We start from the raw sequence: 21,485 nt of genomic DNA, 5'->3' as shown, positions 1-21,485 counted from the left end.
TTGACCTTGAGCTTATTACTTGACCTCTTATCTTCGGTTACCTCATTTGTAAAAAAAGATGGTTAATCTGAAGGATCTCTGGAGTTCTTTCCATCTCTGAAAATTCTTTGATTCTGAGTGCCTGGTATTATGTCAAGCATAATAGATGATTCCAAAAGAAGCCTTAAGGACTCGTTTTAAGTTGTTTAAATGTATAGTTCACCAGTTAACTCGGTGACTTGCTGAATTTCAAGTGAATTCCTAAGTCCACAATCCCATTCTCAAGAAAAAGAATAAACGTGGTAATATTAAGCATTTTAAATAGGAATGGCATTTTCTTTGTGAAGCCAAACTCCTTCCCTACTTTGCAAGAAAGGAATGTCCCTGTACCTGTGAAATAGGCAACTTTTCCCATGTGGCAGAGTGTTTTGTTGTGCTGACTGGCTGGGAAAAAGAAAAGTTAGGAAAGTGTGATAAGAGAAAAAAGCAAAAGGCTGTGAATTTTGAACAGTTTTTAAATCCTCTTTGCTTCTTACCCAGCACTTAGAACAAGAGAAACACGAACTAAGAAGACGATTTGAAAACCGAGAAGGGGAATGGGAAGGGCGCGTGTCAGAGCTGGAGAGTGATGTGAAACAACTTCAGGATGAGTTGGAGAGGCAGCAGGTTCATCTACGGGAAGCAGATCGAGAAAAAACACGGGCTGTCCAGGAATTATCAGAACAGAACCAGAGGTTATTGGATCAACTCAGCAGAGTAAGTCACAAGTTAAGAATTTATGGTACAAAAATACTGAAAGTTGAAACCAGAGCTGCTGTGTGATGTTGGTCATACATATGGTAATAGGAGTTCTGATTTTTGCTGCCTTTGGTGTTGATATCAACAAGTTGAATATTTTTCACCTAATGAGAACTTTAGCTGTGTGAACTAGGAGTCAGGAGCCAAAATCCTTACCTGTCATTAAACTTTGAGACTTTGACAAACGCTTAACTTGGGAGTTTTTTCATTTATAAAATGAAAGAATTGTGCCAAATGATTTCTGACATTCCAGAAAGCTATAAAAGTCTATGATTCCTTACCTAGAGAAAGTCTGTCATGGGTAAAATTATGTTAATGCATTTAGTTCAAATATTAAATGGTGCCATCCTTAAACTGAAAAGCTTAGGGAAAATTACTAGAGCTAAAGATTTTCATTGATGTTACATTTGTGAATGTACATTTCTTCATATTTAAATGTGAAAGGAGGTATATGCGTATCTGTGTTTAAAACTTGCTCTTTTTATTTCATATTAAGTAAAAAATCTTGTACATTTATAGGGTGGTGTCATGAAAGTATTAATTAACCAAGGTTAAGACTGTGAAATCATTGCAAGTTTGAGTTTGAGGGCTGAATAGGTAGAAATCTAATTTAAATACAGAACATACCTTTTTAACAAATGCAGGAATGTTGTTAATGCCCTGGCCTTTAAATCCACCTACTTTTGAAAATTAAGAGCTGGATTTACTATGGTACCTCAGTCCTTCTTATGTGTTGAAAATAAAACTATTAATTCTTCAGTTATCAGAGGAAAAAAGAACTTCTAGTCCGATCTCATCCCATAGGTCATGCTTAGGTTTTTGGAAAAGGCTTAGCTAGAGCAGCACATGGTAGATTCTTGGCATTTCCACTAATTCAATGGGTAATACCGTGCGAAGTTATTTCATTAGTTTGTCATAGTTGCTTCCCATGGGTACCTTTGTGCTTCACTAGGAAGTGTGAGGTAAATGCTCCCACTAGAGAAAGGGAGATGAGGTAGGGGGAGAATAAAGGTGGGAATAAAGGTGGGAAGGAGGGGGAGGGAGAGAGGGAAGGAAGAAGGAAGGGAAAAAAGAGATGCCTGATAACTTGGAAAATAGCTAATTGCAGGAAATGTCAACTCATGTGAAAGGTGAGAATCCAGATGATAAGTAGAGCTAAAGATCTTGCCTGCAGGCTTCCCATCTAAGGGATTAAATCATCATTTGATTGGCTGGAAGGGAAGAGTTGGACAGTTCTTCAAGAAGTCATTTCAAGGCCAGTTCAGTAGCAACATTTCTGACTCCTTTCTAAAACCTTTTGCAATAACTGGGAAGGGATTTTGTAAGATTTTTAGGTTTTGAGTCTTTATTCATTATTCATGAAAGATTAAACTAACTGGATACACCTCGCCAGATTTATTTATTTGTTCAACAGCATTGACTTAATACTTATTCTGAGCCAGTGTTTCTTATGGGCATCTATGCAGGGAATACAGCAAACCAGAACAATTAAAGGGGAAATTATTTCTTGGGGTAAGTTCATGTTACAAAATAATGTGAGCAGAAACAGACTCAACTCCACTCTCTGATCTGGTGAAAGATAGGTGGCCAAGAGAAATGAAGGGAGAAAGCAAATATTAACATGACATAGCAGAAGAGCAGAGACCTTGGAATTTACATGCATGTTGAATCTTGACTCTGCTTCTCGTTGACTGGATGACCTTGTTTGTGCCTCACTTTCTTTACCTATAAAATGGGGGTAAAAATCCAAACCTTATACAAGTGTTGTTGAAACGAAAGTAAGATAATGTGTTTGTTATGCTGCAGTGTATGAATGTTGATGGGTTGTTTTAATAATAGTACTTTTTTTTTTTTTAAGATTTTATTTACTTATTTGACAGAGAGAGACACAGCGAGAGAGGGAACACAAGCAGGGGGAGTGGGAGAGAGAGAAGCAGGCTTCCCGCGGAGCAGGGAGCCCGATGTGGGGCTCGATCCCAGGACCCTGGGATCATGACCCGAGCCGAAGGCAGACGCTTAACGACTGAGCCACCCAGGCACCCCTTAATAATAGTACTTTTATAGTTGAGGTTCCTTTGCCTAATTTCTCTGTAGAAAATCCTGATAAGCTGTTCCCAAAAAGATATAGGAAGATAACATTTCCACTAGATCTAGATTCTTGTTATCCTTTTTGGCCTTGAATGTAGGCCCTTGGTGAGTTTTGTGGCTTTTTTTCCCTTTTTCTTTTTAAGCAGGACAAGCCCCTGGGGTTTCCATCAATAGCCAGTTTAGATTGTATTTTATCATTTTATTAACTGGATATTCAGGAACTAGAGGAGTTGAGTACTTTCAAGTGAATTAAGATTCCCCTTGGACAAGAAAACCAGCAGAGGTAGGCCAGGCTTTTTTATGGTGTATATAACATGCCATTATAAGCATGAAATGTATAAGTATCTAAAGTGTAGTACAATATTTTTGTGATACTTTTGTCCAAAGTTTTTTTTTTTTTAAGTTTATTTTTTTTAGTAATCTCTATACCCAATGCAGGGCTCGAACTCATGACCCTAAGATCGAGAGCTGCATGCTCTTCAGACTGAGCCAGCCAAGTACCCTCAAAGTATTTTTAAGTATATTTCTTTTGCCACATGGCCTCCAGGTTTTGTTTTTTTTAAGTACAGCACTATTGAGATATAATGCACATACCATAACATCTACTTTTTAAAGGTATAAAATTCACTGGGTTTTAATATATTCAGAGTTGTGCAACCATCACCACTATTTAATTATAGAACATTTCACCCCCCCCCAAAAGAAAGAAATCCTATACCCATTAGTAGTCACTGTCCATTCCTCCTAACCCCCTACCCCATGCCCTGACCCCTGGTAACCACTAATCTACTTTCTGTTTCTATGGATTTGCCTGTTCTAGACATTTCATATAAATGAAATCATACGTATGTGATTCTTTGTGACTGGCTTCTTTCCCTTAGCATGATGTTTCAAGGTTCATCTGCATTGTAGCATATATCAATACCTTATTTTTACAGCTGAAGAATATTCCATTCTTGGATATAACACAGTTTGCTTATTCATTAGTTGATGGACATTTGGGTTGTTTCCACTTTTTGGCTGTTAGGAATAAGGTTACCATAAACATTCATGTACAAGTTTTTATGTGACCAGGCTTCTTTTTAGCTCTAAAATAGGATGCTGTGGGCATATATAACCCATGAGCTTCTGGATCCTCATTATCATGAAGGAAGAGATAGGTATTCCAATTTTGTAGCTGGGAAAACTTGAGGGACAGAAAGGCACATGGCTTGTTTAAGGCTTTTCTAATTTAAGACTTATGGTTCCTGTGCCTCAGTTTCAGATTCCTGAGGCAGCAATTAAGGTCATAGGTTTTGGAGCCAGACAGCCCTGGGCCAAACACCGACTCTGCTATTTACTAGCTGGGTGAACATGGGAAAGTTTTTCACCTTTTTTTTTTTTTTTTAAAGATTTTTTATTTATTTATTTGAGACAGAGAGAACGAGAGAGAGAGAGCACATGAGAGGGGGGAGGGTCAGAGGGAGAAGCAGGTTCCTTGCTGAGCAGGGAGCCCGATGCGGGACTCAATCCAGGGACTCCAGGATCATGACCTGAGCCGAAGGCAGTCGCTTAACCAACTGAGCCACCCAGGCGCCCCTAGTTTTTCACCTTTTTTAAGCTTAGTTTCCTCCTTTGCAAAATAGAAACAAACAACTATTACTGTTACCTGATAGTGTTAGGAGGACTAAATGAGATAGTATATGTAAAACTCTAACCACAGTGCCTAGCATATTGTAAGTGCTCAGTAAATGGTAGCCATGATTTATAATTATCATGTCTTCTTCACATAGAGGGGATTTCTGCATCTGGTCAAACATTGGAATTCTAACCTGATGGCAGAAGAATCTGAAGTATCCCCAGCATATATTAGTGCCTGAAAATGTTTTGTCTTGCAGTTAAATCTCTATTCAGAAATATTTGAGTAAAAATGATCCTTCTAGGAATTGAGTCAGGTTCATTCTGTGGTGTCTCGTATCCCGTAGACACTGCTTGATATATCTGGGGATACTGTTATTCGAGTTTATTTGTTCATTTGGACAAAATGCCCTCTAAATTCTCTTCTAGCTTCTAAAATTCTGTGAGTTTCATTTTTGTGAAACTCAGGCTGACATATTTGGAGAAAGTGTAGTTCACTTTCTGAGTTAGAAAGTAACACCATGATGGCATTGACAGTGGCTTTTTGTTTGTTTTTGTTTCTTTTAGATTTTATTTATTTGTCAGAGAGAGAGAGAGAAAGCACAAGCAGGGGGAGAGGCGGGCAGAGGGAGAAGCAGGCTCCCCGCTGAGCAAGGAGCCCGATGCAGGACTCGATCCCAGGACCCTGGGATCATGAGCTGAGCCGAAGGCAGATGCTTAACTGACTGAGCCACCCAGGCATCCTTACAGTGGGGTTTAATAGAGCATGCTAGACACTTATCCTATCTCAAAAGTAGAAAGAATACAGTGGGCCTTGCTTTCAGGAAGAGAAGAGGAGAGACATGGGCCATGCTTGTCGCCTAAGAGGAGTATTTTCATGTAAAACTTAAAATGGAGGTTTTTTGAGATTCCCTCTGATACATACCTAATACAGTAATTTTCAATAGCATTACAGCAGACTCCTCCAGAGCCCCCAGATGATTTTCTCCCCAACAGCAGCAGCAAAGATAACAGTGTTTTGATCAGTGTTAAAGTGTTCTAAAGTGATCATTCACTAATTTGACCTGCTACAGCTTATACCACAGTTTAGGCACTGTGGAAAGTTCTTACAGTTTGCATGTAGGGCAGCAAGTCAAAATAGTGATTTGGACAGTATAGGAACAGTCTTGTTCATAATAATAATCATGTCAGTAATGACAAGCTTCTTTAGCCTTTTCAGCCTTCAGAAGGAGTTGACATATTTTCAAAATGAATCTCAGTAGTATTAGAAACTTCAGTAAGAGTTAAGTCATTTTCACAGTTTGTACTAATAAAACACTGCTCACACATCCTTGTAAACACTAAGGTCAGACTTGAGCGCTTGTTGACCAAAGAATAGGAAAAATGATTGATTTCTTCTTTAAAAGAAAAGACGGGGAGGCTTTAAAATGGCTCAGGAACTACTAAAATTTTCCTTTCCCGAAATAACATAGTTCTAGAGTTTGTAGGAACTGGCTAGGAAATTTTCTTACACTTTTCCCTGCAGTTTTGTACATGAAATATCATCTGTACCTTTTCTCCCCTGTCCTTTCCTCACCCCTAATCCTACCAACAGCAGACCCATATGCTTAATCCTAATCCCATTTTCTCTACAAGGGGTCAGGGCTTCAGACCGCAGGACTGAATATATATATCCTTAGTGACTGTTTATTATGTACTGGGTTATAATTTTTGGATAATTATATAGATTTTTGCATTTTCCATTTTAAAAACCATAACAGGGCGCCTGGGTGGCTCAGTTGGTTGAGCATCTGCTTTCGGCTCAGGTCATGATCCCAGTGTCCTGGGATCGAGCCCCATGTTGGGCTCCCTGCTCCGTGGGGAGTCTGCTTCTCCCTCTCCCTCTGCCTGCTGCTCCCGCTGCTTGTGCTTGCGCGTGCTCTCTCTGTGTCAAATAAATAAATAAAATCTTTTAAAAAAAATATGACATACTTGAAGCACACAGAAAACTGCAGAGAATAATACAAATCCACCTTTGTAAAATCTTAACATTTTGTCATACTGATTTTTTAAAGAGATAAAACGTAATTGAGAACATTTGAGGGTCTCATGTCTTCTCCACTTTTCCATTTACTCTTCTTCCTATTCATGTGTTTATATTACACACATGCACACATGTGTGTGCATGTATATGAACATATGTATTCCATTATGTATACCATATCCATTAACAATGTATAATAATTTTTTGCACTTTTCAAACATTAAATAAATGGCAGCATCATATTCACATCATTCTATACCTCATTCTTTTGGCTCAAGGTTATGTTTTAGGGATTGACCTATATTAATAAATACAGCTCTAGTTCATTTATTTCAGTCGTTTATTATTTGTGCAAATGTAGTACAATATATTTTCCATTCTTTTGTTGATAAACATTTAAGTTTTTCCCAATTTTCCATTAATACACACTTTCCTATAGTGACTATTCTTGTACCTTTTCTTCTTGTGCTCATATATTTGAGTTACTCTCATAAATCTAGGAGTGGAACTGCTTGGTCCAAGAGTAAAGACCTCTTCAGCTTCATGAGATATTGCCAAATGACTCTCCAAAATTGTACAAATTTACATTCTTACTTAGCAGTGTGTGTGAGAGCCAGTAGGTGTGATTGTTCACATCTTCACCAACACTTGGTTACTGTCCGGTTTTAAAAATCAGTCTCCTGTATGAAATGGAATTTTTACTGCTGTGAGTTTTTTGAATTTTTATTGTCTTAATTTTTATTTCATGAATTGCTGGTGAGGTTGGGCATCTTTGTTTTTATGTTTATTGTGAATCACCTGTTTGTATCCTTCACCTATTTTCTTACTGGTGTGTAAGTGTGTTTTTACAAGTTCTTAATACTGTTATATTTTCACTTTGTTTATGGAGTCTTTTACTGAACAGAAGTGTGTCCTTTCAGTGAAGTCAAATTTATCAGTCATTTCCTTTATGATTTCTTCTTTTGTGTTCTGCTTTATCCTGTTTTCCAAGTCATAAAGATAATTTCCCATGTTAATTACAAAAACTTAAGGCTTTTTACATTTAGATCTTTATCTAGACCTTAACTTTGTAGTGTGATATGACATAGGAATCCAGTTATGCTTTCTATGTGGATTACTGTCTCAACACTGTTTATTTCCCCATGGATTTCTAACGCTCTATGGATTTTTTTTAATGAAAAAAAAAAATCCTAACATTTATTCTTGACTGAAGAGCCAAGATGACTTAAAAATTTTAGAAGGTTGTAGAAAGCTGTATTGGTGTGCTGGGCTGCTATAACAAAGTACCACAGACTGGGTAGCTTAAACAACGGAAGTGTATTGTCTCACAGTTCTGGAGGCTGGAAATCCAAAATCAAGGTGTCTTAAAGGTTGATTCCTTTCTAGGGCTATGGAGGAAGGATCTGTTCCAGATCTTGCTCCTTGGCTTGTAGATGGCTGTCTTCTCCTTGTGTCTCTTTCCCCCATATGTAACTCTCTGTTCCCAAATTTCCTCTCCCTATAAGAACAACATATTGGATTGGGGCCCAGTGTTTTAATTTGATTACCACTGTAAAGACTTTGTCTCCAAAAAGGTCACATTCTGAGGTACTGGAGTTTGGACTTCGACATATGAATTTCAACCCACAACAACCATTTTGAGGTGTTTCTTGCCAACAGGTCCAACTCTTGGATGTTTGTGCTGTCTGTGGAAGGTGTTCACAGTGGTGCCACTTTCCTTGGGGGTTCCATATATTCAATAACATATGTACACACCAAAGATACATATGCCTATGACCATATGACTAAGGGCTGCCATACCAGTGGGGAGAGATTTCAAATGCTTAACTGTATTCTTTGAAAAAGTCCCAGATCCCCCTCTCTCTCCTTAATGACTAACTGGCTTTCTCTTCTTTTGAGTAAAATAGTGAGACAGATTTTTCTTTCTTTCTTTCACCTCCTTTAATTCAATATTCAGTAAATATTTATTGAGGAAGGCACGGGGGATACAGTGGGGAACACAAGACATCTGATATGTGAAGCTAGTAGGAAGAGGTATATAAATAACTAAACAAATCCACAAGATAATTATAGGTTGTAGTAGGTACTATGAGCGATGATGTGATGGCAAATGGCCAGAAAGAAGAGAGCAACTTTAGAAAGGGTAGGTAGGGAAAGCTTCTCTCTGAGGAGATAGCATTTGAGGTGAGACCTGCAGAGTGAAGAATCAGCCATAAAAGAGATGGGAGAACAGCATTCTTTGACGGATGCTGTTAGATTGTAAACTCTTTGGGAACAGGGCTATGGTCTAGATATATACATCTGGCTTGTTTATTATAAACAGGTATTTGGCGGAGTGAGCATCCAATAAAAGCTAGTTGTTTTTTTGTTAAATGACAAGTTAACGTACCTTATAAAGGTTTAGAACTATAACTTTCTGAAAAATATACTACCTCTTCATGCACTCTGTAGAAGAGTACTCTTGACTGTTTCAAGTGCGTTCTTAGGCTGTATATGTGCTGTTTGGAAACCAGTGGTCAAAGAGAGCATGGATGTCAACATTGTGACAGGCAAGCTACAGATAATGGTGACACAGATGCCTAGAGATCGAGTGTTGTCTTCATAGATACTCCTTCTGGAATTGCATAAAAACCCAATCTTTCATGAATTGAGAAGAGAGACTACAGAATGGATAGAGCTTTTGTGCATTTTTTTTAAAGGTTTTATTTATTTATTTGACAGAGAGCACAAGCAGGGGGAGCTGCAGAAGGAGAGGGAGAAGCAGGCTCCCCACTGAGCAGGGAGCCTGATGTGGGGCTCAATCTTGGGACCCTGGGCTCATGCCCTGAGCCGAAGGCAGCTGTTTAACCAACTGAGCCACCCAGGTGCCCCTTGAGCCTTTGTGTATTGACTTAAAGCCTGCAAGTACTTTTGTGTTGTGCTGTGGTTTCTCCAAGGGTCTTTATGTTGGTCAGTTTCTGAGGGACTGACCCTGTGGTCCTCTGACTTTGCTGATGGAGATGGAAATCAGCATTTCAGTTTTTACCAAAAAACTTCATTGTCTCATGGGAGGATTGGCCATTATTTGGATTTGGGTATCATTATGGCTCCCCCTCTCCCTTGCTGGGTGCATACACTCTGGACAAAAAAACCTCACTGCCTCCAATTATCTTGTCATCTTATCTATTCTTAGAACCCAAAATGGTCTGTAGTGTGGAGGAGGAGTCAGAAGTTTCCCTTTGGAAAGCTGATAATGACTGCTTTTGAACAGAGTCTCATGAGGTTGTATAGTTAGTTGCTCCGTGTGCAGCCCTGGATACTAAACTCTTGAGAATTCACCTTAAAAATCATTATTTTCTGGGCGCCTGGGTGGCTCAGTCGGTTAAGTGTCCGACTCTTGATTTCCCCTCAGGTCATGATCTCAGGGTCATGAGATCGAGCCCCGTGTTGAGCTCTGCACTCAGCAGAGCCTGCTTAAGATTCTCTCCCTCCTTCTCTGTCTCTCCCCTCCACTCTCACGTGCTCTCTTTCTCTCTCTTAAAAAAAAAATAAAATAAATTTAAAAAAGGTCATTATTTTCCCCCTTCTTATTTATTTCAGTATTATGCTATATTTTAGCTTTTATTTTCACAGGCCCTTCCCTATTAGTCCTTTTCCCCCTCACTGCAGCTCTATAAGTGTCTCTAACAAATCTCTCCCTCCTTCCTCACAACCAGAATTGTGGTCACGTGCCTAGTCACTATGACTTTGGGTATTACTGATTGTGCCAAAGGGAGAAGCTATACTGGGGGCATTATACAAAAAGAGCTATTCCAAAAGACATGTGAAACCAAAAAAGATTGTTATTATAGAATCACAGATAGGGAAGGGGACAAAAAGAATTTAACAGGAAGTTAGGCCTAGGTCTAAGGCCAGGAGAAATCAAAGCCTGCATTTTAAACTGGAAGGCTTAGGCCAAGAGACATCTGGAGTGGTAATCTGAAGATTGGTGGCAAAGATGTTGAAAAGAGGGAACAAAGATTCACTTGTAGTTCAGGTGAAATCAGGCAGTTTGAAATCTATGTCTTAAAATTTTGCACCCAGTGAGGTATTCTTTCCTGAAACTTGCTTTAGCTTCTAGCTAGGATAGGGGTGGCTTCTTAAGGAACTAAGCCTCACTGAATATTTTTTATAAGATATCGAGGATTCTAAGTTTGCCTCTGCCCTAAGTTTCCACTCGGGTTTTTCTTTTCTTTCTTTCTTTTTTTTTTTTTAAAGATTTTATTTATTTATTTGAGAGAGAGAATGGAGGGGGGAGGGTCAGAGAGAGAGGCAGACTCCCTGCTGAGCAGGGAGCCCGACGTGGGACTCGATCCCGGGACTCCAGGATCATGACCTGAGCCGAAGGCAGTTGCTTAACCAACTGAGCCACCCAGGGGCCCTCCACTCGGGTTTTTCATTTGAAAATTTATACAGTGTATTTTCCCCCCGATGGCAAAAATAATTCATGTTTCATTGTAAAATAAAATCTAGACAATAACAGAAATGTTTGATATAAACAGTGAAAATCCCCCATGATCCTTGTCAAAGAAAATACTAGTAACAGTTTGGTGTTAATATATTTGTATTTTTCCATGTTTCTCGCACACACACGCACACATAACTTTTCTATTTTCGCTTTTTTCTTTATAAATAAAATGTTTTGTTAATTTTTTTACTTACTATATCTTAGTGGGTTTTTCCCCTGTATTTTTAGTGGTTGTATATAGTATACCATGTTCAAAAGGTTATATTATAGTTAGTGTAACCATTTCCTATTGAAAATCATGTGCATTGGTTAAGGTGTTTTAGTTACAAACACTGCCTCAGTGAACATCCTTGTTTACGTATCTTTGTACTCTTATATCAGCCTCTCTCTGGGATGGATTCCTAGAAATGAGATACATAGGTCAAAAGATATATACATTTAAGTTTTTAATAGATACTGTCATTGTGCTGTGCCCCTCCCCAAAATGTTTTCATAGTTTTATGCTCCCTAACATTTATCTTTAAATAGGCTGAAAAACCTATCATTCTTCATGCATACGCAGTAAAACTATAAAGAAAGCTGAGGTAATTTTTATCACAAAATTGAGGATATTGGTTACCTGAGGAGTGTGAAGGGGAGAGGGTTGTCATCATGGAAAGGTGCTTGGGAAGGAGGCCTCTGGGATATCCTACTTCCTGACATTGTGGTAATTAAATGGATGTTTGCTTGACAATTACTTATTAAACAGTAGATCTGTGTTTTATCTAACTATTTATATCTGGTAATAAAAAGAAAGTCATTCAACAAATATCTATGGTGTGTACATCCTGTGTATGAAGGCACTGTTCTGTGTAATAGAGATACTTTAAGATCCTGTTTTAAAATAATGTAGGAGGTTGACAGTAAAGAAAGAAATATGTAAATAATACAAATCAGGAAGTGGTAAGTGCTATACATAAAATATAGCCAGGTAAAGGGGAGAAAGTAATAGCTGTAAGGACAACTCAGTTTTGGATAGGGTTGTCAAGAGGAACCTTTGAAGAGGTGAGGTTTGAACAGACCCTTGATAGATAAAAAGGAGTGCAAGAATATTCCAGGCATTTAAAAGCCTAGGAATGAATGGAAAGCAGGTTGATGTGACTGGGGCATAGTCAGCTTGGGAAGAGTGTAGGAGATGAGGTCAGAGGGACAGTCTGTGGCCAGATTATGTAGGGCCTTACTAAACCATGATACATATTTGGGATTTTATTCAGTGTGCTTCGAAGCCAGTGATCTGTTTTTGGCAGGGGAGTATCATGACCTGATTGATAACAGTTTTTAAAAAATTATGTTAGCTGCTGTGGGAGACTGGATTATAGGGGCCTGGTCTGAAAGCATGGAGATCATTGAAGGATTCTCCAAGGGGAGAGTTGATGGTAGGTTATGGAGGTGGAGAGAAGGGTTAGATAGGGTGTATGTTTTGAAGGTAGAACCAACAAGACTTGTTAATGGAATGAGTAAATATGAGAAAGGGAGTAAGGAAAGAAAAATAAAAAATAACTCCTAGATGTTTGTCTCAAGCTACAAGAGGAATAGTGGAGTGATTAACCATTAACTTGAGAGACCAGAGACTAGAGAAGGGGGTAGATTGGAATATAAAACCGAGTAATTGTTTTTGGACTATTAAATTGGAGCTACCCTTTAAACATCCATGTTAGTTTCACATTAGTAGAAGAATGAGAATTCTGTCATATCGAGGTGAAATTTTGAGTGAAATCTCCCATCTGAGCTCTCTCAATACCTGAGACTCTGTTCTGGTACCTTTTGTTAGGTTGTCACCTAAGAATTGACTCTGATTCAGAGTGGCTGGAGCTGTATTTTAATGATTGCCCACTCCCCCTCCCTGACCTTTGCCCTCTGTGATGCCCTGTCTCCTTCTCACCCACCCCCACACTCTAAGCTCCCAAGAGAGCCACTCTTACTGAGTTGGTGTCTGAGGTGACACATGTGGGAGGAAGTTGGTGCAAACAGGTGCTTTGTTTCCTGCCTGTTGGGAGCTGTACCCTCAGTCTGCCTCTAACATCTTCCCCACACACAAAGACTACAGTGTGCATACTAGCTGGAGCTAATCTTCCCTGAAAAGACTAATTTTCCTCTGAAGAGTAAACAGATCCCTGTTCTTTAAACAGCTCATTTGGGATTCGCAGCTCTGCATCTGGCACACTTCTTGAAGCAAATTTCTTGCTGGTTTCCTTCTCGGGGTTAGGTTAAAGGCTTTTAAATAGTTGCCATTAGTGTCAACAGTCGCTCTGCTGCTGTAGCCGCCCTTGCTTCTAGAGCCCTTTACAGTGAACAGCTGCTCATCAAAAGTAGTTTTAAGTGCTGAATGTGCTTTTGTACCTTTAGGGGTGGGGCTGTATTACTTGTTTTCTTTTCTTTTTTTTTGTAAGAGTCTACTTATTTATCTGTCAGAGAGAGCGTGTGCACAAGCAGGGGGAGTGGCAGGCAGAGGGGGAAGCAGGCTCCCCGCTGAGCAGGACTCGATCCCAGGACCCCGGGATCATGGCCTGAGCCGAAGGCGGACGCTTAACCGACTGAGTCACCCAGGCGTCCCACTTGTTTTCTTCTTAAAGTCCACCTTATTTACAGGTTTTTGTAGAAAAAGGTGTGACAGTTTTTAGTCAGCCTATCCCTGAAAGAAGTTAGGAAAACAACGATTATTTCCCAACCAAATAACCCTAATTTCAATCTCCAAAGGACATTCATACATGGTACCTATTCTGATAGGAAGTAGTGCTAATTAGTCTTTATTTGATAAATAAGGATACTGAGGATCAGAGGTTTAGTGACATTGCCCGAGGCCTACACTGGTTACAGGTTAACCACTGGTTTGAAGATGGGTTTTTGTACATTTTGAAGGATGGGTAATCGATCAGAAATAAAAACCTCCTCACATGTATTTCCATCTCGTTGACTTAATTTTTAGTCGATATTTGCTGGGTATTACTGTATTGGATGCTTCTTAACTTCAGTCACTGAGTAAAATGAATCCAAAGGTTGAGATCCACTTTTAGCAATTTCTGTTTGTTATGTCAGGGTGTACTAAAAGGATTGAAAATGAATTGTTGAGAGTATCACTTCACCTAGAGCAGAAAAGGGGCTTTGCTTCTAGGAGCTCTCCCCTATGAAGATCGCATTTCCAGCTTTTTCCAGATTGGTACTGTTGCTAATTAGTAGGTTAAACACATTAGGGTGGTAATTGCTTATTCTTTCAGCATATGGGTGTTTTTATTAGTGGATTCATGTCTTGATTATTTGAACCTGTTCTTAATTATTTACCAAAGGGAGCCATGCCTGACTCTGGAGTCTTCAGTTTGGTTGTATTATTTACAGCTGTATCTAGTTCTGATTATCTTTTTCAAAAGAGGAGAGCCTGAAGTTCTAGCATATTCTTTAAATTTGGAGGGTTGCAGGGCCCAAAATTCAGATAAATCACTGTAGGAGTAGATCTTCTTAATGCTCCTAGATTTGACTTAAGACAATGGCAGTCAACCTTTTTTTGACATTGAATCTAGATTCCCTCCTCCCCTGTAGACAGCTTAGTGTATCATGTTGGAAGTAGAGCTAAATGAGCTGACCCTGCCCTGATGTGAGGTGGGGCCTTTAGATTTTATACCTGGCAAATGGGTTGCAGGTGGCAAGAAGATTGGAGTTTACTGGCAGAGAAAAAAAATTTGGCAGCAAACTATGCACTCTTCTGTTACCTGTGCTGGTTAACCCATGGTTCTGGCCTCTAAATAGTGTTGCCTTGAAAAATGAAATACCTGTTTTGAGTGAGTAAACATAATCAGCAGAAAAGCAGGTCGTGTTTTGCCTCTGATAGCATCTGCTCCATTGCTCTTCATTGGAGTCCAGGACAATAATCCAACCCTCATCATGATTTCCAGAACTGAAAAAGACTTCTAGCCTAGCTGGACCAGTGATTTATAAAATGTTTGCTTTTCAGAGATTCTGCACATTTGACTGTTCTTAAGAATTTGTCTGATTTTGAAGAACCATTACCAAAACAGATACCATGTACTCTCTTGAAGTAGATGATGCCACATTTTACATATGAAAGGTATTTGGGGGCGCCTGGGTGGCTCAGTTGGTTAAGCGACTGCCTTCGGCTCAGGTCATGATCCTGGAGTCCCGGGATCGAGTCCCACATTGGGCTCCCTGCTCGGCGGGGAGTCTGCTTCTCCCTCTGACCCTCCCCCCTCTCATGTGCTCTCTCTCATTCTCTCTCTCTCAAATAAAAATAAATAAAATCTTTAAAAAAAAAAAAGAAAGGTATTTGGTTCCTCAGTTTGTGCTGCCAGTGTAGCTTGCCTTTGTGGAGACATTAGCATACAGCCTTCCTTGCCCATCTCTTCAGTGCTGTTGTAAGGTGAGCTGTGTAAAAACTGGTGGCATTTGAGGCCCCTTCCCTGGGTGAATAAAAAATTTGTTTTCAGTACTTTTAAATCAAAATGAAATCCACAGATACATTATACTGAGTAAAGCTGCCACTGTCATCCTTATTGTCTAATTTTAGTTTGCTTTTAAAAAGCCTCATGTTCTTGAGTTTAAAAATTATATACATTTAAATTTATAAAATATTTAATATTAATAAAAGATTACCTTTATCTGTATCTGTTTATTGAGGCTTCTCTTAAGATTTCATATGGAAAAGAGTTCTGCAAAACAAAAACAAAAAACCCACATAATTTGGAAAACTACTGGTTTAGTTTTTTTTTTTTTAAGATTTATTTCTTCATTTTGGTGGGGGGAGAGGGAGAGAGAAACTTAAGCACGGGGCCTGACGTCGGCTCGATCTCATGACCCTGAGATCATGACCTGAGCTGAAATCAAAAGTCAGACACGTAACTGACTGAGCCACCCAGGTGCCCCAACACGTACACCATTTTGTTCTAGAGAAGCTGTTGTGTTTTTTTGTACTAAGGAAAGATCTCTGGTAATCACAGATTTGGGTAAATTCCTAAGACACTGTGACTTAATCCAGAATCATCAAAATCTTTTAAAGTGGGTATATTTTTTAGATTATCTTGGGGTTGGATAGACCCATTCATGGTTATAATAACACTATTATAAAAGATAAACCACAAGTTCTCAGTGGCTTTACATAATAGAAATTTCTCATTCCTATAAAGTCCAAACAGTGTTCCTGTTAACATAAGGAAAAAATATAGCATCATATTTTAATGGGAAGAATTGTTCTGGAAAACAGAAGACCTCAGTTCTAGCCCAGGCTCTGTCACTTTCTGACCTTAAATAAATCCTCACTCTGGGTCTTAATTTGAGTCAGTAAAACAAGGGAATTGAACTAGATGGTTCTTTCATTGTCTAAATGTCTACATATATGTATGTGATTTCTATTAAAAACAGGATTCTTAAGGGGACATTCTCACATGTGGTATGTTATGAGTCTGGTAGCTTTGTAATGCTGTGTTCTTTACGTACAGAACCTATCCATCCTTCTCTAGGACCAGGGGCAGCTTCCCCTCTCACCAAAATTCAGTGCCTCCATATAATGAGAACCAGAGAGAGGTTGAGATGTTTGGTGCCGCAATGAAATTTATTTTCCATTTCAGTCATGACACATAAGGTACTTTCCCTGCACACGACTGCTGTTGTGGGCAGTGAGGAGGTGTTTGCTTGCTTTTCCTGTTTAAAAATTATGCAGCATAGTACTAAGGTTTTATGAGGTTGACATTCCCAAACCTCTACAAATAAGTCAGATTTTCCACATTGCCCTAGTATTACAAGTCGCATTCAGTGCTGCATGTTTGTCATTTGCAGAACTGGGAGAATTCCCCCTACACACATCTCTCGTCATCAGTTGCTAAGTTACAGCTTTTTACATTGTCCCAGTCTGGGATGTTGCTATAGATACCAGTTATTTCTCCTCTTATGACACCGTTCTGGTCAAGCTCAGAGTGCAGGCAAGACGTAACTGTGATGTCAGAGATGTTTTAGCATATAGCTTTTCCTCTACATTGATGATAAGGTAATAGATATCAATTCCATGTCATCTAACATTGTGTAAATTAAAGAAATGAGGTGTTAGCTGAATCCTGGACATCCTCCATCACTTAGGACCTTTATTCCATTTTTATTTTACAGAAGTAAAACTAACATTATGAACTATGAAGGAGAAACCTGCCATACTGTGTCCCGCTCATGTTCCACACCAGCATGCTGCCTCTTCAGCCATGGGTTAGCCGTGGAATGTAATCATAAATTATCTTTTTACATTGCCCTCAAAGTTAGGAGCATTTGGGGATGATATTTGTCAAACTCAATTTATCTAAATGATGAAGCCTGTGGTCTGAATTTTATTGCCATTTAATATCACACATGGTTATGTTTGTTCTTCTATTTTAGACAACATGAAGGCAAGGAACTATCTTTAACTGGTTTCTGTCCCCAACAATGATCGTATAGTGCCATACACATGGCAGCGATGGATAAAAGGCTTATTGATCTGTTCTAAAGACTAAAAGAGTAGGCAATTACTAATTTGACTTTGGATTTCTAGCATAATGTTTTAAGTTAGTGAGAATCCTTGAAGGTCAACTTAACCCATGTTACTTAGCTGCTACTAGTCTGTTTGATCTCACAGTTGAAGAAACAACTAAGGCCTTAAGAGGATGTGACTCATCTAAGGTCACAGAGCAAGTAAAGCTGTGGCTTACATAAACTTGTTATAAAGTCTGTAAAAAACAGATTTTAAAATCTTTGCAGTAAAAAAAATTCTGTTTACTTAAACAGTGGTATTTTGTTTTATGCTACTTGTTTACTTAAAAAGCTGGTAAATATTAAAGAGGAATTTCAGTGTTTTAACAGGAGCTCTGTGAAGAGTATACCAGTTTTTATTTCATGTCAACTCAAAGCCTTGTAGTCTACTTATTTGGCTTATTCTTCAAAACCAGATTGAAATTGAACATAGCATTGGATTGAGGCCAGTCTTTCAAAATTAACATCCTATTTTAAAACCTGCAGAATTTGAATTAAAAAAAGTCATCCCTTGGGGCACCTGGCTGGCGCAGTCGGTTAGGTGTCCAACTCGGTTTCGGCTCAGGTCATGATCTCAGGGTTGTGGGATCAAGACCATCCCCCCAGCCCCCGTCTAGCTCTGTGCTCAGTGCAGTCTGCTTGTCCCTCTCCTTCTGCCCCCCGCCCCCCGCTCATGTTCTGTTTCTCTTTCTCTAAATAAATAAATAAATAAATAATATCTTAAAAAAAAAAAGTCATCCCTTAAATATGGTGGTGCTTCCCTAAGTGAAAGGAATTTACTTACCAAATAGAATCCTTTTGTTTGGGGAAAAAACAAAATGAATGAAAATGTGTCTTCTGAAACACAGATTGCCAAAGTTATCAATTATGGACTTTAACTGTCAGCAGGAGACACAGACAAATCCCTGAGAGTCGGGGAAAGCAACAAAGCAGTAGCCCTCAAAAGATGAAGTATAATTCAAGACGAACCTCCCCTCCTTCCTAGGACCAGAGAATCAGGGTCTGCCCCCTCCTTTCTCTTCTCACTGCCATATCCCTCGTTGAGGCTCTCTGAACTTCATGCAGTAATCCCCCGTATATCTCCCTGCCTTTATGCTCTGCCCCTCCATTTTCTCCCATTGTCAGATGACCTTCATCCATGGATGTTTCAGACAACTAATTTTCTTCAGGAGCTCCTCCTTTGCTTACTAAATAAAGTTGGGGCTCCATGGTATGGCTTTCAAAGCCCTGTACCATCTGGACCTAACACACATTTCCAGCCTTGTCTCCCATTACCTTTCTTTTTGGGCCCCATGCTTCAACCAAATTGGCCTGTTTCTTGAGAATGTACTGTGCTTTCCCACTTCACGTTGTCTCCTCCCATTGCCACCTGTTGGGATTTTCCCCAGTCTTTAAGGCCAAGCGTACTTGCCACTTCCTTCATGAGGCCTTTGCTCTTCTTCCCACGCCAATTTTCATCTCTCCTTCTACTAACCAGCAAGAGCGCTTTAGTACCTTTCTTTTGTCACTTACATTGTGACAACCATCTGTTTTGGTTGATTGATGTACCTGACTCTGTTCCGTCAAGGGCTGTGCACTCAGGGCACCTCCCACAGAAGGCAGAACACCTTGTATGAAATACAGGTGCTTAGTAAGTATTAGAACTACATTCACAAGTCAAGTAAACATATATTACGTAGTTCCGTGGTTCAAGTGTATAACAAATTTGAGTGTTTACTGAAAGATTTTACCCACCCGGAGAATTAATATTTGACTTCCTTTAATGTACAGGCTTTTTTTCCTTAGGAAATATTTTATTTATTAACTTTTTAAAAAATTATTGAGATAGTACTGACGCATAACATGTTAGTTTCAGGTGTATAACATAATGATTCAATATTTGTGTATATTGCAAAATGATCACCAAATGTACACTCACCCTTGCTGAATTCCTTCACCATTGTCTGTATCACTGGCTTCCAGTCTTTCAGCATGAGGACCCTTGCCTTTATCAAATCAAGGGGCACCTGGGTGGCTCAGCCGGTTGGGTGTTCAGCTCTTGGTTTCAGCTCAGGTCATGATCTGGGGTCCTGGAATGCAGCCCCGTGTTGGGCTCCCTGCTTAGCAGGGAGTCTGTTTATCTCGCTCTCCCTCTGCCTCTCCCCCCACTCATGCACAGGCTTGGGCTCCTCTCTCTCCCTGAAATAGATAAATAAATCTTTAAAAAAATAAAAATTTATCTTTAAAAATTATCAATTACCTTTTACAATATTTTTGGATAACCTCATTGAAGTATAATTTACACTTTATAAAATTCACCCGTTGGAAGTGTACGATTCAGTTATTTTTAGCAAGTGTATAATAGAGTTGTGCTACCATCACCACAGTCCAGTTTCGGAACATTTCCGTAACCTCACCCTGTGCCCAGAAAGGTTCTTCATGTCCTTTTGTAGTTAGTCTCCACCCCGACCCTCGGCTCCAGGCAAACACTGATCTGCTTTCTGTCTGTATTGATTTACCTTCTCTGGGTATTTCATATAAATGGAATCAAGACAGCATATAGTTTTTTTGTGTCTGGTTTCTTTCACTTAGCATAATATTTGTGAGGTCCATTTGTGTTGTAGCACATATCAGTAGTTCCTTTTTATTGCTGAACAGTATTCTGCTGTGTAGCTATACTGCATTTTGTCCACTCACCCATTGATGGACATTTGGATTATTTCTAGTTTTTGACTATTATGAATAGTGCTGCTATGAATATTCATATATAAGCCTTTGTGTAGATACATGTTTTTGTTTCTCTTGAGTAGATAGCTAGGAGTGAAATTGCTGTATGGTATGTCTCCGTGTTACTGTTCAAGAAACTGCCAAACTGTGAGGATGTGGGAAAAAAGGAACCTTCGTGCACTGTTGGTGGGAATGCAAACTGGTGCAGCCACTGTGGGAAACAATCTGGAGGTTCCTCAAAAAATTAAAAATAAAACTACCCTATGATCCAGTGATCGCACTGCTAGGTATTTACCCAAAGAATTTAAAAAAAACCACTAATTCAAAAGAATATATGCACCCCTGTGTTTATTTCAGCATTATTTACAATAGCTAAATTATGCAAGCAGCCCAAGTGTCCATCGATAGATGTGATATATATATATATGGGGGTATTTTTCAGCCATAAGAAAGAATGAAATCTTCCCATTTGCAACTACATGGATGGAGCTAGAGAGTATAATGCTAAGTGAAATAAGTCAGTCATAAAAAGAAATACCATATGATTTCACTCAGATGTGAAATTTAAGAAACAAAAGAAAAAGAGACAAACCAAGAAACAGACTCTTAACTATAGAGAACAAACCAGTGGTTACCAGAGGTGGGGGGGATAGGTGAAATAAGTGAAGGGGATTAAAGAGTACATTTATCACGATGAGCACTAAGAAATGTATAGAACTGTTAAATCACTATGTTGTACACCTGAAACTAATAAAGCAGTATGTTACCTATACTGGAATTAAAAAACTTAATAAAAATGACCAAAAAAAAAAACACCTGCCAAACTGGTTTTCAAAAAGGCTTGTACCATTTTCCATTCCCACTGACAAGGGAGGGTTCCAGTTTCTCCACAAGAGGACCCTTTCTAAAATTAAAAAAATTACAAGGGCATTTGGGTGTCTCAGTTGGTTAACCATCCAACTTTTTTTTTTTAAGATTTTATTTATTTATTTATTTGAGAGAGAGAAAGATCATGAGAGCATGTGAGCAGGGTGAGGGACAAGCAGACTCTGTCTGTGCTGTGTGTGGAGCCTGATGTGGGGCTCGATCCCACACCCCTGAGGTCATGACCCAAGCTGAAATCAAGAGTCAGGTGCTCAACCCACTGAGCCACCCAGTCGCTCCAAGTGTCTCACTCTTGATCTCATCTCAGGTCTTGCTCTCAGGGTGGTGAGTTTGAGCCCTGCGTTGGGTGCTTAAGTTTTTCTTTTG

At 39.2% G+C, this 21,485-nt stretch overlaps 1 protein-coding gene across 5 annotated transcripts in view; it reads left to right on the top strand.

The window, feature by feature from the left end:
* Window positions 1–21,485, top strand: part of BICDL1 (BICD family like cargo adaptor 1) — an 87,809-nt gene that overhangs the window by 7,678 nt on the left and 58,646 nt on the right. For all 5 annotated transcript variants that reach the window (XM_081802093.1, XM_081802090.1, XM_081802092.1 and 2 more), the window contains exon 2: window positions 520–735. In XM_081802093.1, coding sequence (XP_081658219.1) covers window positions 520–735 — 216 coding nt within the window. The remainder of the gene's footprint in view (window positions 1–519; window positions 736–21,485) is intronic.

The sequence above is a fragment of the Leptonychotes weddellii genome, chromosome 13 (assembly GCF_054177405.1).
Source record: "Leptonychotes weddellii isolate Sample4059 chromosome 13, ASM5417740v2, whole genome shotgun sequence".
Taxonomy (NCBI): domain Eukaryota; kingdom Metazoa; phylum Chordata; class Mammalia; order Carnivora; family Phocidae; genus Leptonychotes; species Leptonychotes weddellii.
The sequence above is the reverse complement of the archived record's forward strand: the minus strand, read 5'-3'. Positions and strand labels throughout refer to the sequence as shown.